The sequence below is a fragment of the Mus caroli genome, unplaced genomic scaffold, assembly GCF_978045245.1.
Source record: "Mus caroli unplaced genomic scaffold, Mus_caroli_1 scaffold_13, whole genome shotgun sequence".
Taxonomy (NCBI): Eukaryota; Metazoa; Chordata; class Mammalia; order Rodentia; family Muridae; genus Mus; species Mus caroli.
The window spans coordinates 114,346,497-114,371,147 of record NW_028227268.1 but is presented as its reverse complement, the minus strand read 5'-3'; the positions used below and the strand labels follow the sequence as shown (position 1 = coordinate 114,371,147).

At 44.5% G+C, this 24,651-nt stretch overlaps 2 protein-coding genes across 5 annotated transcripts in view; one reads left to right on the top strand and one right to left on the bottom strand.

Moving 5' to 3' along the window:
* Sun3 (Sad1 and UNC84 domain containing 3) overlaps positions 1-385 on the bottom strand; it is a 30,642-nt gene extending 30,257 nt beyond the window's left edge. For 3 of the 4 annotated variants that reach the window (XM_085829113.1, XM_029484231.2, XM_029484232.2), the window contains exon 1: positions 243-343. Coding sequence is in view for 1 of the 4 variants with exons in the window: in XM_085829111.1 (XP_085685237.1) it covers positions 243-274 (32 nt within the window). In the remaining 3 variants the exon portion in view is untranslated. Of the gene's footprint in view, positions 1-242 lie in introns of all 4 variants that reach the window. The other variant, XM_085829111.1, reaches the window with a different exon arrangement.
* On the top strand, positions 291-20,848 carry CUNH7orf57 (chromosome unknown C7orf57 homolog). The gene is made up of 7 exons (XM_021178244.2): positions 291-574; positions 4,080-4,265; positions 5,593-5,701; positions 7,904-8,060; positions 10,991-11,088; positions 12,253-12,473; positions 19,832-20,848. The coding sequence occupies exons 1-7, from the start codon at positions 520-522 to the stop codon at positions 19,879-19,881; spliced, it is 876 nt and encodes a 291-aa protein (XP_021033903.1). The 5' UTR covers positions 291-519; the 3' UTR covers positions 19,882-20,848.
* The last annotated feature ends 3,803 nt before the right edge of the window (positions 20,849-24,651 follow it).

The following is a 24,651-nucleotide window of genomic DNA, read 5'->3' as shown; positions in this document are numbered from 1 at the left end:
CGGTCTTGGAGCCAGCCCTCTTGGTACGAAGTTCAGCTACAGAGGGTGTAAATCCCAGATCCGGAGAGCCGGGAGTCTTACAGTGACCTAGGCGCCTGTCAAACCCCGCGGCCCGTGATGACCTATAGCACACTTAATATGCTTCTGTTGTCTACCCTGTGTGCACGTGCCCTTGCTGTTTACCCCGCTTAACGTGCCCCGTGCTGTCTACCCGCTTGCTGGATTCCCTATGGTGTACTCACTGAATGTGCTCTGGCTGTATATTCTGTCGCATGTGCCCCTGCTGGGTATCCAGCTTGGACACGGTGCTGTCGTGTGACCGCAGTGGACCTGCCAGCTCCTGGGCGTGAGGCGTCTGCAGGTGTGTCAGCTGGAAGCGGGTGGAACCACAAGAGCAGTGACTTTGCCCCTGCAGCCTCTGCTCCCATCAGACGAATTGGCAGCGCCCAGATAATCAGAGAACCCGGGCTTAGCAGCACCTTTCTCTTCCCGACGCGGACTTGCTCATAGCACCAAGCCATGAGGAACACCAGCAAGGAAGTGCAGAGCACCTCTTACCGCTATGCTCCCTGCGGTGAGTGAGGATGGGTGAGAGGGGTGGGGTGGTAAAAGTTGGAAGGGTAGGTGCCTCTGCTTTTGATATGTCCGTGCTGGGCTTGAAGCCAGGGCCTTTGCATGCAGGGCTACAGAAGATAGGAGCCCACTGAAATTCGTTTTGTAGCAAGTTAAGTCTCCTAACTCCCACATCTTGCTTGGCAGTGGCTGTAGCCTAAGATAGTCTCATTTTGACAGAACCCATCAGGAATATCCCCAACTTCCTAACTTTTGCTCCTAATCAGGACCCAAATAAGACAAATGTTTCCCGCTTCCACTATCTGGATCGGAGAAAGCTGAATTCAGTGACGGTTCCTAGGTTGCACACATCAGTTTTGAAGCCGACTAGGGAAGGAAGACATTTCCTGACGCTGTCATCACTTTTCACTTGTGTTTTCCCTCTGTGTCCAGAGAAGGGCTGGACACAGAGGGAGAAAAGAAGCCTGGTGCTCAGCTGGGAGGCACCAGTTGGAGCCATGCACCCGTATAGAAGGAAAAGTGTGAGCTTTCCACATGCTCCATGCATGCTAGTCCATGCCATTGCTGTTGACAGCCAGCTGAGAACTGGGGTGGGTAGGATACAGTTCAGGAGGTCTGGTCAGTTCTTATCCCATCCCAGGTTCTGTAACCATCCTGAGACTGTTCTGTGTCCTAAGGAAGGAATCTCATCTCTGCGAAGCATGCCGTAGACAGGTGTATTGAGCAAAACCTGTGTACACTAGCACATTTAACTTCAAAACACCCTCACCAGAAATCATCACCCCATTTAGAGACCAGGAAAATGAGGCAGGCTGATAAATAGCCCTTGGAGTGAGTATGCCTGCCAAGTGGCCTTTTCTCTACACTGTACAGCCTAAAGACAGAAGCCTATGCTCTGTGTGTGTGTGTGTGTGTGTGTGTGTGTGTGTGTGTGTGTTATGCCCTCTGTTTCCTTACTCAGAAAACAAGTGAAAAATAAGAGCACAGTATCAAATAGAGAAGCTAGACAGAGAAAAGCGGCCAGTCTGTGGTTGATCTGGTGTCACACAGGTACAAACCATCTGCAGTGATAAAAGCTAAAATGGTTACTCTGTGTCCCTTTAACTTCCAGCATGTGCATGTGAGATGCCAGTGGTTTGTCCTTACTGACCAGGGCCCTCCATCTCTGAGTTGCCCCTGAGTGCACGTTTACGGATGCCTCAGTGTGTTCAGTGCCTGTCCAGAGCTTAGACTAATGAGGTGGCAGAAGATACACTGTTCTCTGTGGATTAATTAGTAATCAATGCCCAGAGGGAAAAATACAGCAAGAACCAAAGGCTTTCCTGTAAAAGAAGAAACACAGAGCTGAGCCTGTCCCGCAAACAGCTGCCAAATTCCGATTCGTATTGCTCTGAAAGCCTTTGTGCAAGACTTTGAAACTGGATTGTGTTGGTTCTGAGTATAACTATTCTTTAGACATAAAAGCTTCCAGGTGAAATATCCTTCCCTTTTAGTCAGCAATCCAAGCTTTAGTTCTGAGAAGAAGCTGGCAGTGTGAGCATGTGGCTTCAGAGAGCAGTGACTTGATTCCATCTTTATGACAGCGTATTTGTTGTCTGTCCGCCTGTGCCCTAACTCAGTGGGCAGCATAACTCATCTGCTGCCCACCTAGCTGGAAAAGGAGAGAGAACGCTTTTACATGTTGGCTTGCTTGATTGTGGGGCCCGTTAAATACAGAATCTGCAGGGCCGGTTGGAGAGCAGGGGGAGAACCTGTTGCAGATCAAGTTCAAAGTTCTCCTGGAGTCAGGGTTCCTTCCACCTCCATTTTTCTTAAGACTCAGCTGAGTGATTCTCACTCTGTTGTAGAGAATCACCTGCTTTACTAAGACCTCCAATTTAAGTGATAATTAAAAATACTCTCACAAAAGCAACTTGAATAATACCTGTACAAAGTCTGGATACTGTGGCTGAGTCAAGTAGCCATTAAAGTCTGCCATCACACTACCACAAAAGACTAGGTACTGTGTTTGGTTCTGAATGTCACCAGTCTGTCCAGTGCTATGAAACACAGCCAGCATCCAGGCCACAGAAATTCCAACTTTTGTATTTTTTTTTTTTAATTTGCTTTTCCTGAGACTTTGTTTCCCAACTATTCCATAGATGTGATAGTCTTTTCTTCTTTGTATTTTGGCATCTGGTTGATTTCTGATGTAGACTTCTCTGAAATGCCTAGGGTGTGTAAGCCCAGGTTCTCCTGCCCCTGTGCATGCATGCATGGTGTGTGTGTGTGTGTGTGTGTGTGTGTGTGTGTGTGTGTGTGTGTGTGAGAGAGAGAGAGAGAGAGAGAGAGAGAGAGAGAGAGAGAGAGAGAGGAGGCTCTGCTAATCCCTCTGCCCCTTGACAGAAGTTCCCTCTGTGTCTTCAGTGAGTTTTAAGGATGGTTCCACGTCAGTCTAAAGAGTCTCCCCCCCCACCCCCGTATGCCATCAGCTCTAAGTCTAGAGAGCCTCTTCATTTCACCAGGCCATGCCCAGCTCCTCCGTCTTTCTGCAGAGGGGTGTATGTCACTGTGGGGAGGAAGGAGAGAGGGAGGGCAAGCTGTCCACACTCCTGTCCGTGTTTCCTGTGATCTGTCCCCTAGTCCTCTCTTCAGGATATAAGTCACAATCTACATTCACCATTTTACCCCAAGTCTTTCTCAAGGAGAATCTTTGGATTCTTGGGTTTGCATAAAGCTAATTGCTCTGGCCTGATGAATCCCCCTTTCAGGATACATCTAGGCCTCTGTTGCTTCCCACTGTCCACTGCAGCCTCCAGCACAGTGCTTGTGTGCAGCTGGGCTGTCATTGGGACACGGGTTGGCTGCTGGAGGGTGTGGGAGGCAGGTGTTGTCTTCCAACACAGCTGTTAGGCAAGCGAGGCTTCTTGGACCACACCCTGGCCTATTTCCTTCTGCTCTTGTAAAAGTGAAGAACCAGTTTGATCAGATTGTGTGTCTGTAACCGAATTCAAATATTAGCATTTTAATATGTGAAGGTTATCAAATCCTGGTCACTATCTAGCTTACAATACTGGTTTAAATGATTTGGTATTTATTCAAGTCTGCTAAGTATTTTTCTGGGGTATGGAGGGCAAGAGGGAGGGAGGAGAAGAAGGAAGGAAGGCAAGAAGAAGGGAAGAAGACAGACCCAGGGATTTTTGATAGTTCCTAGAGCTGTTACAACAGTGGATTTGGTTAAGCCCTCAGCTTCAGGAGGAGACCTGGGCCAGGAGGACAGGAAGGAGGTGATATTCTTTCTATTTGCCTCAGTAGCTGATTACTTGGGGGCTCTGGAAAGTGTCTCCTAGGTCACTCTGGTGGTGTCCTGATTTGTCACATATGCTCCAGGGCTTCTGTACTCTGTGGTATGTGCTGCCCTGACAGTGTTATAAGCACAGAGATAAGACTGACACACAGTAGAGGGTCTCCTGATCAGGTGTCTTCCTGTACCCATCTAACAGTGTGCTGGCCTCTCTTCTGTCTAGACTGGTATTACCACCTACCTGTGAAGCGTTCTGAGAAGCCCGTGGGTGCCCCACCAGCATCCCAGATCCCAGGGCTCAGTGACTTGAGAGACTCCCCAAGTGTGAATTTGCCCCGTGCTCGGAGGTACTGGATCAAAGAAACAGACTCGGAGTATGTGAAATTGGCTAAGCAAGGTGGCAGACCTGGTAAGCTCAGTCCACTGAGTGGCAGTGTGAGCAGAAATGGGATGTTGTTTCTAACATTCTACACATTAGATATAACTGTGGTATCTATGTGCTTTGGTTTTAGATATGTGGGTTCATTATGGCACTTAGGTATGAATAGTCTTTGATAAAAATTAGCTTTTGTAACAAGTAAGTTATATTGAGTTTAATGGAAATTAATTACTGGTCAGAGAGTAAAGGGACCACATCCCAGATGTCTCAGCCTGGCTTTGGAGCACCCAATACTGAGAGACATCAACATTTTCCTTTCTTCCCTCTGTCTGTCACTGTCCCTGCATTGAATGTCATAGGTAAAATAGTGGTCAAGTCTGCACTTGAGCATTCCAAACCTAGACCATACCACTTGATTGACTCAGCCAGGGACATACAAGAGCAAGGTCAAGGCAACCTTTTCTTAGATCCGCCTCCTTGCTCTTGGTTCTAAGAGACTAGCAAAATTTGCTTGAGACCATCAATGACACAGGGACAGTGTCTTTGCTGTGATCATAGGAGGGCTAGCTTTTATGAGAAGCAGTTAAAGCACAGAAGATGATGGGACAAGCATGACTGCAACATGCCGCTCAACAGAGACTGGTAATGATGTTGCTACCAGTGGGGGACGTGGGGAGAGAAGGAAGAAAATGGATATGGGTGGGAGCCTGAGTTAGTCGTGAAGAGGAGCTCACACTGTGCTCTACTGGATACTGGTAGACAGAAGGAAAGGGAGGGATGAGAGGAAAAAAGGCATAGGGAGTGAGGAGCCAGTTGGGAAGGAGTCTGTGCTGGGTACCTGTCTGTATATCTCCAAGGTAACTGATACATCCATCGGGGTCTTCTGACCTGAGAACCTGGAGGAAAGGGTGACAGTTCTCTAGGAAGCAGCAGTTGGTGTGGGGGGGGGGAGGGCGGGGGAGGGGCAGACCCACAGTGGTGGACTAAGATGGTCAGACTGCTGTAGGATGGAGAGGAGCATAGACGTAACTGAAGATTGAGGAACATGGTGCATGACTTCTGGAGACCTCAGGAGTGGAGAGATGAGCACTTGGGGGAGTGTCAATGGTAACTGGTACAGATGCCAGCTCTGGACCAGTAGCTATTTGTATCCACAAGAGGAGAGGGCATGAGAGGTGCAGGGTGCATGAGAGACATCTCTGTCTTAGTGCCAGGCAGGACGCTCAGCTCTCAGCCTGTGGAGAGGCTACCCTAGGGAAGAAGATGGCGTTAGCTCCCAGTGTGGAGTGTTAGTAATGCCACATGCCCTGTGGGCAGAAGGGACAACCACTCATAACTGTGTTCCTTTCTCCTTGAGATTTGCTGAAGCACTTTGCCCCTGGAACGAGGCAAGGCTCCCCAGTAGCCTACTCCCTGCCAGACTGGTATATTCACCACAGCAAGCCTCCAACATCTCACCAGCGAGAGTGAGTATCTCTGAGTCTCCCACATTCTTGTCTATCATATATCTATATCCATCTATCTATCTCTAGCTACATTTCTCTCTATAGTATATTAATGTGTATGTTTTTGTATATGATGTATATAAATAGTGCCAGCAAAATGGTTCAGTAGGTAAAGATGCATGTTGACAAGGCAGACAAGCTGAGCTAAATTCCCCACGACCTACACTGGAGAAGGTAAGAGCTGATACCTCCCTTTGTACTTTGACCTTCACATGCCCACCATAGCACGTGTGTGGCTGAGTACAAATAAATAAAGATGTAGTATAAACAACTTGAAAATTCTCAGTTTGAACTGGAAAATTACAAATATTTGCTATTGCCAGAAAGTTGTGCTATTTGTAGCATAAGTTGTCAGGAAACTAGAGTCAAGGACACAGCGAGCAATGTCCCCTCAGGATGAGGGTCTTTTGGCCACTTATTAGCCACTACTAGTCTTAGGCTTTTATCCTTTGTTCCCTGGGCCACAACCATGTCTATCTGTCACAGAACTGTCTGGCCAGTCACAGAAGAAGGGCAGAGCCATGGCCCCTACCCTGTTACTATGTCTGACAGTTGTTACCTGTAGCCATGCAAACTTCCCTCAGATACCTCTTTTGGTTTGAGAGGAAGCACCAAAACTACTTTTAGGACTTATTTTTCTGCTCTGTAAGGACTCGCCCTTTGTTTTGCATTATTTTCCTGGAAAGACTGGACCACCGCAGGCATATTCCTGGGCTGCTGGGCAGCGACCTTTCACTGTCCCCAGGCACGTGTGGGCTTTCCATGTTGTTTCCCTTTAGGATTCTGGTTCCTTTTGTTTTGGTTGTGTTTGTATTTTATTTTACAGTCTGGTGGCTTTTCATTGTAAACAAATCCCAGACTATGTTGGGGCCCCAGGATGTGTGAGGCCCAGGCCAACCTCAAGCTCACGATCTTCACCTCTGTCTGCCAGGTGCTGCTGAGACAATGGGCAGCCACCACTAGGCTGGCTTAGTTTTTGTTTTTAACACATAAAATACAAAGAACACATGGTGCTTTTGCATTCCTGTGGAAAGCAGATATTAAATCTCTGCCATGTTTTTACAATGAATAGTTCATAGTCCAAGCTTGTGGCACACAGCTTTAATCCCAGCACTAGAGAGGCTGAGGCAGGAAAATCTGTGAGGTCAAGGCTGAGTTCAAAGCCAGCCTAGTTTATATAGTGAGTTCCAGACTAGTAAGGGCTACATAGTAAGACCCTGGTTTTTTATTTTGTTTTGTTTTTTGTTTTTGTTTTAAAATGACTTTCTGCTAAGTTCAGAAAAGAAAGGAAAACAGAGGGAGACAGACAGAGACAGAGACAGGCAGACAGATTGACAGATAGATAGGCAGAGACACACAGAGAGAGAGAAACAGAAAGAGAGACAGACAGAGAGAGACAGACTGAGAAAGATAGACTGAGAGAGAGAGATTGAGAGAAATAGACAGAGAGAGAGAGAGAGAGACAGAGAGAGAGAGACAGACAGAGAGAGACAGAGAGAGAGAGACAGAGAGAGAGAGAGACAGACAGAGACAGAGAGAGACAGACTGAGAAAGAGAGATAGACTGAGAGAGAGATTGAGAGAAATAGACAGAGAGAGAGAGAGAGAGAGAGAGAGAGAGAGAGAGAGAACAAGAGCAGGCAAGAAAGGACAGGAGATCCCGCACTGACACCTCCCTGTGAATTGTGGGAAGACCAGTTGCATGCTTACATGCCCACATTAACACTGGCCATCTAACAGAGCAGCAGGTTGTTATTAACATCCATGATGGTAAATGGTAAACGTTTGGTGGGTACTTATCTCTTTAAAGGTGACAAAGTAGGAAATGCTAGGCTACAAGAAGTAATTATGCCTTATCTGCTTTATAAGCTCATACTTCAGCATGCCACCCTATGATTTCTTCTGTTGTTCTGGTTATCCTGAGCTAGGAGAACATCTAATGTGTTTACTCAGTAGGAGAAGGGACTGGCCTCCCTAGGTCTTCAAAGAGACAGAGGAAGCGGGAGGGCTGAGGAAATAAAAAGGAGGGGTGGAGACAGGAGTGAGAAGAGGGAGAAGATGAAAAAGGAGGGAGACGATAGAGGGAAGAATAAAGGGAGAGAGGAGAGAGAGTGTGACATGGCGCCAGGTGCCAGGCTTTGACTTGTCCCGTTCACCCTTGCAGAGTCCCTGTGGTCTCCATACCAGATTACATGGTGTATGAAGAATTCAACCCCGATCAGGCCAATGGTAGCTATGAGTCCAGACAAGGCCCCTTTGACTTTGACAGGAAAACATTTTGGCAAAGAGAGGCTGAGGAACTTGAAAATGTGAAGAGAAAGGTAACTTGGTTGGCGAGGGGGCATCCACCATCCCAGCCATCCTCTGCGTCTGCTTTGCTTTTGTGACTCCATGAATGATTTAGGGGGTGCTGCTGCTGTCTGCGGAAGGCCTGCAGCCTTGGCTCCTTGCTCTGTTCTCTGTGCTCCATGATCTGAGTTCTGTGCTCCCTGCTCCGTGCTCCCTGCTCTCCGTGCTCCATTCTCCATGCTCTATGCTCTGAGTTCTATGCTTGACCTCTGAGCTCAATACTTGGTGCTCTGAGCTCTGTGCCCTGTTTTAAGTTTGGGACTACTAAGAGGCAAGCAGCCACATTCTCCCTGTGTATGTTGACTTTGTAGTAAGATTGCTTTTTACTGGCAGGCATCTAGCCAGTTAATGGTAATCTTGGGGAAGAAATTGACCTAACACTTCATATCTAGCATGTAGAGCAGAGATGCATTTATGTGTATTCAATATCCTGCTTCTGGGTATTTTTATTCTCTTTAAGTCCAGATTACCCACAGTGCTCCTTGATGATGATAAAGGAAGGAAAGAGGAAGTACTTGCTTCTACACATAGATGCCCAGTGGTGTTTTGTCTGTGAGGTCTTAACTGGCCTGCAAGGTGAAGCCTTTTCAGAAGACTTGGCCTATCTGAGCAACTGGGAATCCCAGAAAGTAGCTAGGATGGCCAGAGGGTTGGAATCGGCCCACCTGTACTCTGTGTAGGGCCCATGAGAACATAGTCAAGCCCACACACTTCCAGGGGCTCTACATTGCTGCTAGTACCCAGGTTGGAAATGAAGTTTAGCCCTTGAGACATCAGGATTTATGACTGAAGAGATGGCATTTATATTTAAAATGTCAGAGGTGTTTTAAGTCTTAAGAATAAGAGTGGGTACCTTTGTCATTTAAACAGCAAGGAGATCAAAGTATCTTGGGAACATTGGACCTAGTTTCTCAGAGTCTTGGGGGGGGGGGAAGAGGATGGCTTCAGCTCCTTGGCGGACTTCGTAGTTGAATACCAGTTGGCTGTAGTGTTTGTTCTTTATGATGCCCAAGTGTCTGAGACTCAGGCTTTGGGTCGCTCCTAGGAGCACTCCTAAAGGACTCTATTAAGGACCAGGCCTGTTTGCTGATAAGTGGCTGATTATGTGCAGCTGAACCTTGAGCATTGAATGGAAAGGTTGGCTGTTAGCCTGGGTCTCCAGAACATAGCTGGAGAAGATGTGAAATGCAAGATGCTGTTCCACTGTAAAATATGTCTGAGTTATTCATGTAGTGATCACTCACACAGAATTCTGCTGACTGCAGAAATGCCTGAAGCTAGACTGTCCTCCACCTACTCGATGCTAAGGAAGGAGGAAGGCAGAATTCGATACCAACTGACTGTGCATAGCTGAAGTGTTAAGAAACTAAGGAAAGCTCACTGTAGGGATGGCCCCAGTTGCCCTCATCACCACTGGCTACAAAGCTCCTCTAAGTGTTTGTTCTGTTGAACTTGGGGGTTTTCTCTCTTCTCAAATCTTGCCAAACCACTGGGCACAGACAGAATAAGGACTTTAATGTGAAAATCATGTCAACACTTGGCCATTGTCCTCGCCTTTGGCATGCCACTCTGCCTGGTCTGTCTTGCTGCCACAGGTTTCTTGCCTCTCAGAGACCTGCCTTCTCTGCCCTAGGAGAGGATGGGACACTCATTGATTACTCTGTTCCTGTCCTGGCTGTCACTCAGCCTGATATAGACACTGACCTGTCCTTAGGACAGATGTGTAAGTGCTCTGTAGGGTGACTTCTTTTCATCTTTCATATGAGGCCATTTATACAGAACACAGTTCACTTGTTATACAGTACTGATCTATACATTTTGACAAATTCATACCTCATGTAGACACCAGAGATGCTGAGGTACAGAGAGGGACTCCTGTCCCTCAGGCACAGGATGAGTGACCATAGACCCTTCCCTTCAGCCTGTCCCTGCTGTGTGGTATTGTCAGAACCCAGTCCCTTTGCTTCATTGGGTAATTTTGTTTTGTAGAGCAGGTACTGTTTGTTTATTCATTCATTCCTTAGTGGGTATTTCTTTGTTTGTTTGTTTGTTTCCAGTTCTTGGTGATTATTACAAAGCTCCTGTATGTTGTGTGTAATTTTAAAATGCATGCTTGCCCCTTGCCTGGTGCTTGCAAAGGCCATCTCACCCAGCTCTCAGGGCCAACTTCACCAAGCCTCTAACAACCACCCAGTCAGTGTCCTTTCTACAGCCCACCTGAGTCACTGTGAATGCAAGATACCAGGCAGCCTTTATAGTTTATAACTAGCCAGATAACTCAATGGCTGGACGAAGAATATCTTGCTCCATCCTCAGCCTCCAAAGCCACCCGAGGGGGCTACAAACTATCCGTCCCTGAGAGTTACAAGTGTGCTACTTCCTATCCGGTTCACAGCCTCATCCAAATCCCTCTCCCTCTCTCTCCTCTTCCTCCTGGGACCCAGAAATCCCACCTTATTCTTCTGCCATCTTTATTGACCAGTTAAAATGGAGAGAAAGTTTACATAGAATCACCTGAGTGGCAGCCCCTCTTGAGAAAGCAGAATTAGCATCAAAATACAAACAGCACCAGGGCAATTTACAACACCTGTAAACCTCAACTACAGGCATTTCCAGTTTTTACGGGCTGCTGGACCCCTCCTTCCAGCAAGATCCCTCGGATATCTGGCATCCCCAGCATTCACTGACTATTCCCCTCCTGAGCTGATGACCAGCGGATGGCCTCTTTATTTAAACACAGCAACTGTTTTTGAAGCACAGGCTGTTCCTTTCCCAAGCCATCATTTGATTTGACTTTATTGTAACAGCCTATGTCCATTCTGAAAGTCCATGACTGGTATATTTGCTGTTCTTGGAAACCCTCTTTTTATTTGAAGTCACATATGTGCATTTCTTCACACAGGTGAAACTGCCAGCTATTAATTCCAAGAACCCCAGCAAAACGGGGACCCCAGTTAGCCACAAAGACCCTGAAAGGAGCAGACTGTCGTTGCCTCCTATGTAAGTGTCTGACTTATGAGAGTGAATGCTGTTTGTATGAGGTTTGGGTTGATGTTCTGTCCTTTACCCAGTTGATGCTGTGAACTGGTAGCACCCACTGACCTGCCCCAGCCCTATCCAGAAACAGCTGGCAGCCCCTGCCTACCTTGCCCACGGAGCCCTGCCCAGCTCAGCCCAAGAACCTGGTTGCACTTCTCTTTCTTACTTAACATCAATTTGGACCCTTTGATCACATGTCTGGTCTTCTGCATCCTGTTTTGTAGTGTAGGCTTGTGGTTTGTTCCTGCTCATGTACTCAGTCCTGAAACTTAATTGTCATCAGAGCCTGGGGTCTCCAACTTGAGTGAAGGCACTCTGGCTCTGCATTCAACTGGGGTTTCTCTAGGTATGCTGACACCTGTTGGTTTTCCAGCTGAAGAAATACATTCTGGAGGACACTGTGTTGCTTTGTTTGTCAGAAGTCTAGTTTAGGAGAAAACAAATGTCATTAATTGCTCACTGAGTCTTCAAACAGCTTCTCATCTGCTGGGGAAAACAATCACATTAATGACATTGTGACAGATGGGGAGGGAGCCATCAGGAAAATCCTTACCAAGATGATTCATGAGTCTGAAACCTGTGGCTTGGGAGGGGACAAGGGTGTGCTTGGCACCCGCCTGACTGGAAGGCTCACACTACCGCCCTGCTACTCTATCACTCGGTGTCAATTATGATAGGATCTGTGAACTGAAGCAGATGATGGATGACAGGAGACAGGAGAGTCTTGCAGTGGGGAATGAGGAAGAAGTCATTAAGACAGGAGCAACTGCCCTAAGTCATCCTCTGTTCCCTATGGGTTGTGGGGGGGGCAGTATTTTCTAGAACTTCCTTGTGTAAAACTGGTGTTCTTAGTAGGTTAATAAATAATAAATTAAAAGTTCAGAGAACTGGGCTAAGCATGGTATCAATCATGTGTAAGGGATGTGCAGAGGCTATCTTTATGTTTGAAATGGGGCAAGAGAGACTCACCTGAGACTGAGAGAGGGGAAGGGAAGAGGGGAGGGGGAGGGGCAGAGCTCAGCACCAGTGTTCTTTCACAAGTTAAGTTCCTGACTTCCGCTTCTGTTTTTCCCTTTAAAATTAATCTTTGTGCTCAAGGTTAATATTCACACCTCTCTCTTTAAGGCCTGGTCAAAAAACCGGTTCACCCACCAACTTTTCCAAACTTATCAGCAATGGCTACAAGGATGAGTGGCTACAGCAGCAGAAGGCTGAAGCTGACAGGAGGACTCCAAAGACCTCCAGGGCATCCGTGTCTACCAAGTCCACAGAGGACTCTAAAAGCAACCAGGACACAGAAACGCCCGAAAATCCAGAGACTCCTGAAGGCTCTGAGAAAACTCCAGGTGAGTGGTTTCTGCACAGAGGACAAGGAACTGGGGTGCATATTTTACACATCAAAGCAGACCTGGCCTCCAGGTTCTCCCAGCATCCACATGTCCCTACCTGATGTACTCTGCCCCTAACCATGAACTTTCCAGCTCAGGGGCTGTCCTCCCTTCCCTCAGAGGCTCTTCCTTATATAATCTAAAATGTTGTGCTTGCTCCCCCTCCCTCCCTCCCTCCCTCCCTCCCTCCCTCCCTCCCTCCCTCCCTCCTCCCTCCCTCCCTCCCTCCCTCCCTCCCTTCCTCCTCCCCCTCCTCCTCCTCCTCCTCCTCCCCCTCCTCCTCCTCCTCCTCCTCCCCCTCCTCCTCCACCACCTCCGCCTCTTCTTTCTTTGGAGTACACCCTTTCTCTGTTTCCCTCCCGCTCCCATCCCCTCTCTCCCCATGGCCACTCACCTGTCCTTGGGGCCAGTGAACTCATCCACCAGAGAGCAACTTCCCAATAAATTAACCTGCCTTTAATATATTCTAATCTGGCTTGAGTTGGCTCATTTCACCAGGGGAGAAATAACTTGTCAGTGAGGGTCACCATGCCGTGCATGTGTTCAGTGATAGGGACAGTGGGTGGCTTTCTTCTCTCCTGGTGTGTCTCCCTCCCCATGGGATCTGCAGATGGAACCCATTCTGAAACCCCACAGAGCAGAACCCTTAAGGGGCAGGGTAAGTAAGCCTGGGGATAGTGTGCTGAGATTTCCCTTTTCATTCAAATGAGAGAGCAAAGACTGTGGCTTACCGTGGCTTACCGGGCTTCATGTTTTCCTTTTATTTATCAGAAGCCTTGATTCTCCATTTGGTACAACCGTGTATAAAGTAGTCTATTGGTTTTAGTTTTCCAAATGTGAAGAGTCCTCACAGGACATTGCCGCTCTCCTGTCTGAGCTTGTCCTCTGACAGCCTTTCACAGGACACCTTCTGACCTTTGAAAAGAAGTGCAAGTTCAACCACTGTCTCTTCATTATCAGTGTTTCTTAAACTTCGAATAATTTGGGATGCCCAGAACACAGTGCCAGTTCTTACCTTTAGCATTTACAGACTTAATTCTATTTGCCTATTTGTACATCTCAAAACCCACTGAAGATCTCATTCCGTTTCTGGCTGGAAAGTTCTGTCACTGATTATCAGTGAGAACTTGCTTCTGAAAAAGAAGAACTGATGCTTCCTTCAGGGCTTTGCTATTTTGAGTTACTGGAGAGAAGGCAGGAGCCGGAGTCCACGCAGACATTCGAAATGCTGTGGTACTGCTTGATGAGCAGAGCAGTGCATGGCACTCCATGTCTGACTCCTCCCTGCATTGCTTGAGAGTGACCTGCCAATCTGTCTCCATCCTTACAGTGATGGCCAACTGTGAAGGAAGCGCGTGAACTTTATAGAGCCAGTAGACTTCTTGCTATCTAAAGTAGAATAGACTTTTTACTCATTTTTTGAATATAAATTTCTTTTAGATTTATTTTTATTACTTTTAAGTGTGTGTGTGTGTGTGAGAGACAGACAGACAGAGAGAGAGAGAGAGAGAGAGAGAGAGAGAGAGAGAGAGAGAGAGAGAGATTTGTCTCATCTACTCATCCTCTCACGGATCTTCAGGCTGATAATCTCTCTTAGCTCCTGTAAACTGTGTGCTGCTGTGGACAGAGGGCTGGAGACTATCTCTTCACATTCTGATTTCAGTTCTTTGGGATGTACACTCCAGAGTGAGAGGAGCCTCCATGCTGAGTTCTGTGCATTATGCTCAGACATTCTTGCTAACAATTGTGTTTCCTCTCACCCTTAAAGGCATTAGTTTTAATCTTTTAACAGTGTTTTTTTTTTGTTTGTTTTGTTTTGTTTTTTTTTTAGATTTTTAAATTTATTTTTTGTATGAGAGTGTTTTGCCTGTGTGCATGTATGTGTGCCACATGCATCCCTAGAGGAGGGTGCTGGATCACTGAGAACTCAAGTTACATGTGGTTGTAAGTCACTGTGTGGCGACTGGGAATCAAATACGGGTTCTCTGATAGAACAGAGGCCTTAACCACGAAGAGATCTCTCCATCTCTGTCTTGTTAACTCTGAAAAAAATAAGAAAATAACAATTGTGGTATATGTGAGGTGTCATTTAATCTTGGTTTATATTTGTGTTTTCCCGGAGACTATCCATGTTAAACAATTTTTCATATTCACATTGGCCATTATATACGTTCTTTTGAAAAGTGTCTGTTAAAGTCTATTGCCTACCTTTTGTTGGTCAGTTTTCGTTTTGTTTTGAGATAGGATCTTATTATATCACTTAAAGTGGCCTGGAATTGCCTGTGTTTCCAAAGCTGTCTCAAACTTGTGACGATCCTCCTGCTCCATGCTTTAAGGGCTTCTAGGCCCAGCTCCTTTGCCCATTTTAAAAACCAGCTGTTTCCTTTCTTGCTAAGTTTCTTGAGGCCCTTATATATTTTGGACAAATAATTCCTCACCAGAAAAGCTGTTTGTTTCAAAATGTTTTCTCCTGTTCTGTGGGTTATACTTTTATTTTGTTGGCTTCTTCTTTTGCTTTGTATAATCTTGTTAGTTTGATACTATTTTATTTGTCTATTTTGCTTGTGTTGTTTGTATTTTGGTGAGACACACACACACACACACATACACATCCGGGGCTAGAGAGATGTGATTTTCAACCTTCTTAATACTGTGTCCCTTTAGTATAGTTCTTCCTGCTATGGTGATCACCAATAACAAAATTATTTCGTCGCTACTTCATAAGTGTAATTTTGCTATGATTATGATTGTAATGTAAATATCTGATATGTAGGATACCTCATCTGTAACTCCTGTGAGGGAGACAATACACGGGTTGAAAACTGCTAACTTAGAGGTCAAGTGCTTACTGCTATAGCCAAAGAGCCAAGTTCAGTTTCAGCATCCACACCAGGCAGCTAATGAATGGGTGGCTAGCTGTAACTCCAGTTCTAAGGGATTCAACAGGCTTTCCCAGGTACCTGCACTTCTGTGGTACACATAAAATCATAGAGTCAGAAACACAGAGATACACAAAAATGAAATTAATAATAATAAATAAAAGATATCTTTAAAAAAAAGGAAAGAAATCAAAACAACACTGGGAGAGTCCCTCTGTATTTTTTCCAGTAGCTTTGTAATGTCTTTTGTTCAATCTTTCATCCACACTGTGTGAGACGAAAGTACTTTTATATTTTTTTATATTTTGTTTATAGGTGTTTATTTTTCAGTAACATTTAATGAAGAATCTGTTTTTTCCTTCTACATGTTCTCTATACCATGGTTGTAAAACAAATATAAACTCTGTAGGTTTATGCAGGGGCTGTAACCTATCCTGTTATTCTGTGAATGTGATTTTATGTCTTATAATAAGCAGATTATATTGTAAGCATAGATGGTTGTGTCTTTCTACCACGTCAGAACTAATCACATAGCAATACACTCACAAGTAACATTCATGTGCACAAGCAACAGTGGGGTTTGTTGACAGTGATTTGCCAAGTAGTCCTAAGTCCTTGCTAGCTGCCCGATGTAAATCCAAGTTCTTTCATTCCAATCTTAACTCCCCAATCATACAACGTACATCACACAGTAATTGTGTCTCCATATAAGCGTATATGTGGGCCATGGAGTGGCTACAGAGAATATAAGAGGCCACAGCAGAGTTCATGGAGTCCTAAGAGGCAACAGGAGACAAGCCAAGACCTAAGAGGGATGCAAAGGGCTCTCCAGGATCAGATCAGGAACCACACTACAGGTCTGCTGGAAACCATGCTGCAGAGTCGAGCCTTGGGGTCAGAGTTGAGTCCAGCCTCAAGGGCTAGTGAAGCTGTAGAAATGACATGCAGGACTGTGAAGGCGGCAGGGGTAAAGGTCAGGACTGGTCCAGGTGGTAGGTGAATGGACAGCAGATAAGTGGATGGATGGATGAATGACAATTCAGTAGATCACTTCCTCAATAGGGGAGAAACTGCTGAAGCCCTGGTGACAGTCAGATCTCTACCTGTTGGTCCTTTGATGCACATACTGGGTGGTCAGGTGACAAGCTGGAGGCAGCAGTAGCCATTGCAATGTTAGATGCTTCCTTATTTCGGAGGTCTAAGTGAGGATGTTTGAACATTTTCCTCAGTCTGATGTGTTCAGTAAATCCTTGGACTTGATTTTCTTGAAAGGATTTTAATATGCTTTTGTGTGTTTGTAGGGTCTCAATCTACACAGATAAATTGATTAGGCAACTCCCCTTTGACTGTTAGCAATAAGTCATTTATTATTCTGTGCCTCTGTGGGTGGTGCCAGACAGATGCTGGTGTTTATGTATGGCAGGATGCAGAGTCATCCTGCCTCTGGTACTCCCTCAAAATGTAGTCAGATGCTGCTTTAAAGCTGAGTCCTTCAGGACAAGGCGCACCATGAAAAGCCACTGTTTTCTATAGTACCGAGTTGTTGTGTCTGGCCAGCAGATCACAGCCTGGGTTCTAGCCTGGAAAGGCATTTTGGAAACCTGGAAGAGAAGAGGGGCTAGGCAGCGAGAGAAAGAAATGTAGCTAAGACAACATTCTGATCAAAGCTCAATTTTACTATTTCCAGACACTCAGTTATAAAGGAAGGGGGAGGGAACCGGATTTCCCGCCAAACAATCTCGGGGTCCAGTAGCAGGAAGAACACGTGTGTGCCTCCAAGCAACAAAGAGGCAGGGTCCAGCAGTGGGCGTGGCAGGACGAATGAGCAGGTAGCTCCACCCTTGAGCAAGCAGGTTCAAGCAGGTGGGGGAAGGGAGACCACACCGAGTAACTTAGAGCAGGCTCAGCCTGACGCAGCATGCCTGTTCCAGGCTGCTGTGATCTCTCTGCTTTTGTAATGTACTTTGGAGTAAGATCATATTGATGCCTTCAGCTCTATCTGTGCCTCAGAATTGCTCTGGTAATTTAGTATTTTATAATCCTATATGAAATCTAGAATGCTTTTCTATTCCTGTAGAAAATGTTATTGAAATTTTGATAGGAGTCTATAGAATGGAGTCTGTAGGTATCTTATGGTAGTATGATACCATACTACCTAGTGTATGGCACCTATTATGTTGGAAGCTGGTTTATTCTTCAAAACCAAAATATGTGATGTTGAATTTTTGAGTTTGTGCCATATCCATTGAGGTAATCATTTGGTTTCTGTCATTTGTTCTGTTAAAGTAATGGATCACAAAAGGGAGTGCATGTGTGTGTGCATGCATGTATGTGTATGTGTGTGTGTGTTAAATTGCCTATACATACCAAGGATAAATCCAACTTAATAATGATGCATAACTCCTTTACTTGGTGGTTAATTTTTGTTTGTTAGCATTTTGGTAAAGATTTCCACATCTGTGTTTACCAAGGAAAATGGCCCATTGTTTTCTTTTCTTGTAGTGTCCTTGTCTGGTTTTGGTATGAAAGTGGTGTTGGCTTTATAAAATCAAAATGAAAATGTCTCTCTCTCCTCTAACTTTTGGAGAAGCTTGAAAATGATATTATTTACCTTTTGAATGTGTGATAGATTCCAGCAGTGACTCTGTCAGACTCCAGGCCTCTCCCATCACAGAGCCTTTTTGTGATTAGAGATTCAGTCTCCTTCCTCACTTTAGGTCTGAGCACACTTTGTTCGGGATTCAGTCTCCTTCCTTAGTTTAGGTCTGAGCACACTTTGTTCGGGATTCAGTCTCTTTCCTCAGTTTAGGTCTGAGCGCACTTTGTTCAGGATTCAGTCTCAGTGGGACTTATGTCGAGGTTACCCACCTTGACACACTGACTCTCTCCCACTATCCTTCCTATTCTCTGGTAGCAGTATCCATGCTCTTACTTTGCATTTTAGCTACAGATTTGTCATCTTGTTACTTTAAAAAGTATCTCCATTTCGTTCATCTTTTTCCTTGCGTCATTTGCCTTTATTTATTTTTGTCTGAAATTATGTTTTTTCTTTTTTCTCCTTTGGTTTTAGATCATTCTCTTTTTAGGACCCAACTTAAATAAGTGCATGTAGTATGCACACAGGTCCACCCGCATAAGCCATTTTAGGATTCTTCATTTTATCCTCCAGTAAATAGAAATTACCTTACCATCAGCATATTTCCACATATAAAATCTAATCGAGGGACAGGACAGCAAGCACTTGACACTGCTGGAAGCTTATGAACTTTCTGGAAATAAGTGTTTGCAAGTGTTATCTAACCCAGGTGTTATGGTGTAGTCCACATTTGCACAGGCAGCAGATCCTGCTTAGTTACAGAAAAACATTCACCATCAAAATCAGTGGAACCCTCCATAAACATCAAAGCAGGATGTGCATGTGTGCGAGTATGCAAGTATGCATGTGTGTGTGTACATGTGTGTGTGTGTGTGTGTGTGTGTGTGTGTGTGTGTGTGTGTGTGTGTGTGTATGTGTGTGTGTGGCAGATGGAGGGACTAGGAACCTACCTGCTTGTCTGGTTTGCTGTTGGGAGGCAGAGTCACCACTGAAATCTTGGTTCCTTTCCACTGTTGATCTGCAGTTGTTCCTCCATCTGGCATAGTTTACATTTTATAAACAACAACAATTCAAGGAGATGGTGCCTTCTTTCTCCCTACCTGGAAACCCTTCCCATGGAGTTATAACTTTCTGGAAATGAATTTGCTCAAAGTGCTGATTAAAGTTTGTTTCCTTCCACCAGACACAAAGTTGTTGCTATTTTAGCACGCTGTTTTGCAGACATTCTTGATATGCTGGCATAAAAGAAAGCTGGCTGTTAGGTCACAGGTCTCAGGTCCAATTATAGACTATGGCACGGGTCTCCAGTGAGTGCGGGGGCATGAAACTGGGGAGCAGAGAGACAGATGCCACACAGAGAGCTCTCTCCAGCCACACTGCTTAGATCTGTCCTGTGCATTGGCAGTAGAAGCTTTGTATCACAGGTAGGTAGGATTCAGGGATGTGAACGTGTGAGACTTACTTCAGAGCCAAAGCTGGAGATCAGTGTTTCCCACTGATGGTTTGTGCTGCAAGGTAACATGATGTACTCAAATTTTTTGTTGTTGTTGTTGTTTTGTTTGTTTTTCGAGACAGGGTTTCTCTATGTAGCCCTGGCTGTCCTGGAACTCACTCTGTAGACCAGGCTGGCCTCGAACTCAGAAATCTGCCTGCCTCTGCCTCCCGAGTGCTGGGATTAAAGGCGTGCACCACCACAGCCCGGTGACGTACTCAATTTTTATAGACTTTTGGGTTAATCTGTAAAAATAGGAGTAGAAATATGTCATATGCTTTTCAACTAATAAATTAACATTTTTATTTTATTAAAAACACAGCTTTATTTTATTGACTTGTCATTGCAGATGCAGAAGCGTCTTCCCCATCAGAATCAACGCCAGCGGAACTCAAATAGCCCCGGCTGTGCTATCGAAGACAACTTTTTTAGTTGCTATCTATAGCGTGACAACGGGCAGCTATATTTACAGGCTTTCATTCTATTTTATTAACATAGAGTCTTAAGGAACAATTTGCCATGAGTATAGTTGAGATCACCATAGCAAATACAGGGTAAGTGTGGGCTTTTGTTTCTTACATTCCTCTGCAATGGCCTGGCTGGCCTGGTGACCTCTAGGACCAAAGACTTCCTGGAGCTGACCTCTATGGTGTGGAGTGTTGGCAGAAGACTCTGAAAGGGAAGAAATTGACACGGCTGCAGCTTTTTCCTGCATTTGGTCCCATAATCTTAATAGAAACAATTTCCTATTATACAGAAATGACTAATTCCAGAGTCTCATGATATAATTTGCTATAACAATATTGTATTATGCCTTGAAGTTTTAAGCATTTAATATAAAACATTATAACATTAGTTTGTACTTTTTGCTAATAGTTTGAGCACAAATTGAAGCCCAGAAATACTGAAAGTTTATTATTTTATATCCTTTAGGTAATATATATATATGTATATATTATATACATATAATTATATACATATATGTAATCTCAATTAGGCAATTTTAATAGACTTCACAAAAATATTTTAATAATCAGACTGAGTGCTCTTGTTTTATAAATTTCATTGTTGTTTCTATATTAGCAATTAATAGTAAAATATATTTTATATTTTATTCATTAATATAACAACAATCTTATCAGGAAAAGTTTCTAGAAAGCCAAATAGGGTCAGTAGTTTAGTGTCACTCCTGGAATTAACTTATCATGCATTTGCTTAGTTAAAGTCAAAATTTAATATTGGTTCTTTAACTGAAATATTTAATTGAGCACTTACATCTCTATTGCTTTAACAGAAGGATACTACTTCGGGAAAATATATGTAATATGTAAAAATATGAATGACTATGTATTCAATAAAAATAATATAGCACTATAATGCAGCTGCCTCTCTTCCTTTCCCTCTTCCATCTCTTGCCTAGTTTCCCACCTCATTGCTAAACATTCCCACTTACCTGAAAGATCATTAAAGAACAGACATCAATAGTATAGAAGTCTTTATATTTTTAAAGGTTATTTATTGAAGTAACAGAAAACCATAACTCATATAAATAAAAGACACAGTTTGAGGTAAAAACAGATGAACAAATCAGCCTAGGCCACTTAGAGTATATAGGATCAGTCCCATAGGTAACTGTCAGATTGGTAAAATATAGCTTTCAGGGTTTGGGTGTAAAATGTTCGCCCACACCACGATCGTGCCTTCAGATACTCTGTACCCAGGTTAAGGTGCTGTCTGTCCTTGGAGTTGATGGGACCATCAGGGGGTTAGGCAGAGCTGGAGGAACTGAGTCACTGTCAATGGGCGGGCCTTGAAATCGAGGTAAATGGCTGCCACACGCTTTGGCCACTGTGGAGCTGCTACTTACTATGCTTTTCCTGCCGGGAGGGAGAAATACTCTTTCCACTTTGAATCAAACCCTGTTGTGAGGGATGGATACCCCTTACCCTGTGAATCAAAATCGAAACATAAAAATCCTCCTCAGGGATGGGGTCGTAGTTCAGTTGGTAAAGTACTTGCCACATAAACACTGGGACCTGAATTCAAGCCTTAAGATACAAGTTCAAAACTGGGTATGATACCAAGTGGCCAACATCTTTAATCCCAGCACATGGGGTGAGGGGGCAGAGGCAGCATGATCTCTGTGAGTTTGAGACCAGCCTAGTCTACAGAGTGATTTGCAGGCCTGCCAGGTTGATATTTTTACACTCTGTTTCAGTAAAGCAAAACAAAACCACTGGGCATCATGTGCTTACTTGTAATTGTCGTACTCAGGAGGCAGGGACAGCAGATGCCCGGAGCTTTGGGCCTGACAGCTTGACTAATCCCTAGAGCCTAGTCCTGGTGAGAGACCCTGGAAAGGCAAGGTTCTGGTTAAGAGCACTTGCTCTTATGGAAGATTTGAGTTCAATCCCCAAAACCTAGGTCTGGTGTCTCACAGCAGCTTGTAACTGTAGCTCCAACATCGTTCTTTGTCGTCTATAAGTGCACACAGACACAAACACACTTTAAAAAAAAGTAAATTAAAAAGATAAAACAACAACAGAATAAGGTGGAGGTTGTTGATGAATGACACTCAAGGACTCGACATGCACGCACACAGTTATCCAGTTACACATATGAATATGCACATACACACAAATCTTTACTTTTTTAGGTGGCTTCTGACCAGGGATTCATTTGTTCACAGCAATAAGAAAAGTACACAGATTAAGAAAATTGAAAACTCACAATTCCATCAAGTTATTCTGTAGTAAATGATTTTCCTCTAAAAACTAAAACTATTACAAGACAATGCTAAATATATGTTATCAGTTAAAACAAGCAAGCATTTTAAAACAACTAATGTTCACACATAATACCCTTGTGGATAAGTTAATTTTCTATTCTGTTGCTGTGATAAAACACAGCAAGCAAAAGCAATTAATGGAAGGAAGAGTTTATTCTGGCCTATAGTTGTATTTCAGAATGAAGTTTGTTCTTGCATTTTTCTGACTTGGCCTTTCTTCCCTTTTCCCACGAGTTGCTTTGCCTCCTTGGTGCAGCTGCTGTTGCCTCCTCCCCTGACAGCAAAACCAGTGTTCCCAAGCTTTCACCCTGGGACAGGGACCTGCATGGTACTTTGTGGACCAAGTGATTACTGGTTGTGTCCCTCAGTGAGACATAGTTGTTCTGGAACCATTCCAATTACTGACACACTCAGCCTCAAGGACCAAGGAACTATAGGATTCTCTGCAGCTCATGTGTGATTTGGCCATTATTACTGTTTTAAAGCTCACTTAATACATTCTGATACACATACAAACAAACAAACATACATACATACTTCCCTCACTCAGTTCTGTTTCTCTAAAGAATCCTGACTAAATCTGACCTGACTAAATCAAGCTTGGGAAAGTGGAGCATAAGAATTAGAGGAGAGGAGAAAGGAGGGAGAATACTTGTCTGGAGGAGAATGCAGAGCAATGTGAACAATAGTCTCTAATATAATAAAGAGAAGGAGAATTCATGGTTGAGAAGGAAAGCAGAAGTAAGGCTCTGACTTGGGGGCATCGACATGCAGTGCGTGAAATGTTCATTAAAATGCAGGAGAGATGGCTCAGTGGTTAAAGGTTAGAGTACCACTAAGGTGCCCACGATACTCTTCTACTGGGAAAAGAATCAGCAACCAATGGAGACATTGGAGAGCCCAGAAAGAGCCCCACAGACTATAATCTACTTGCAGAACAGGAGATCAATGGAGAAAAGGTAGTTTAAACAAATGGTTCTGGAGTTACCAACAGCCAAATGAAAAACATCTTAGACACAAACCACACACTGCTCACAAAAACATAATCAAATGGCCACAGATTTAGATGTGAAATGTGAAATTAGAAAACTCCTAGACAGTGACAAGGAAGGAGACATAGACAGCCTTGAGTTTGGTGATATTTAAACATAAGACCAAAGGTGTGACTTAGGAAAAGAACAATTGAGGTAATAGCTTCATTAAAATGTGTTTAGAAAAGAAAAGGGAGATGGCAGAGGTGGGGTGGGGGGGGAGCTATTTTGGTTCCCAGATCCCTCCAAGACTAGTCTGCACAGGTGAGAGTGTGGACTACAGAAGCTAACTGCTTCTGGGACAGGCAGAAGCCACAGAGCTTCTGAGGCAGACCCCATTTCAGGCTCCAGACATCCGGGCATCTCCTTCCCTGCCGGAGGAGAGGTGTCCACTGCATCTGGGAGGGCTTTGCCAGAGCACCTGGGGAAGCCATCTTGGTTCCCAGATCTCTCCAAGACAAGTGTGCCCAGGTGAGAGTGTGGACTACTGAAGTTAACAGCTTCTGGGACAGGCCCGGTTTCGGACCTTCATCTTCTGCCAGGAGGCAGGTCCGAAAGCCAGATATCTGTGCACCTTCCCTACAAGAGGAGAACTTGTCTGCAGAGAGTGCTCTAACCACTGAAACTCAGGAGAGAGCTAGTCTCCCAGATCTGCTGATAGAGGCTAACAGAATCAAGAGAGGAATAAGCTCTAACCAGAGACAACTATAACAACTAACTCCAGAGATTACTAGATGGCAAAAGGCAAATGTAAGAAACTTAAACAGAAACCAAGACCACTCATCATCATCAGAACCCAGCACTCCCACCTCAGCCAGTCTTGGGCAACCCAACACACCCGAAAAGCTAGACCGGGATTTAAAAGCATATCTCATGATGATGGTAGAAGACATCAAGAAGGGCTTTAATAACTTAGTTAAAGAAATACAGGAGAGCCGGGTGTGGTAGCTCACGCCTTTAATCCCAGCACTCCGGAGGCAGAGGCCGGCGGATTTCTGAGTTCGAGGCCAGCCTGGGCTACAGAGTGAGTTCCAGGACAGTCACGACTACACAGAGAAACCCTGTCTCGAAAAGCCAGAAAAAAAAAAAAAAAAAGAAAAGAAAAAGAAATACAGGAGAACACTGCTAAAGAGTTACAATTCAAAAAAACAAAAAACAAACAAACAACAACAACAACAAAAAAACAGGAGAACACAACGAAACAGGTAGAAGTCCTTAGGGAAAAACAGGAAAACACATCCAAACAGATGATGGAAATGAACAAAACCATACTAGAACGAAAAAGGGAAATAGACACAATAAAGAAAACACAAAGTGAGGCAATGCTGGAGATAGAACCCTTAGGAAAGA

Bases quoted from the DNA above. Each gene is read 5' to 3' on its own strand.
- CUNH7orf57 (XM_021178244.2), top strand. From the start codon at position 520: ATGAGGAACACCAGCAAGGAAGTGCAGAGCACCTCTTACCGCTATGCT. The intron at 5,702-7,903 runs GTGAGTATCTCT...TCACCCTTGCAG, and splicing joins CCAACATCTCACCAGCGAGA to AGTCCCTGTGGTCTCCATAC. The intron at 12,474-19,831 runs GTGAGTGGTTTC...TTGTCATTGCAG, and splicing joins AGGCTCTGAGAAAACTCCAG to ATGCAGAAGCGTCTTCCCCA.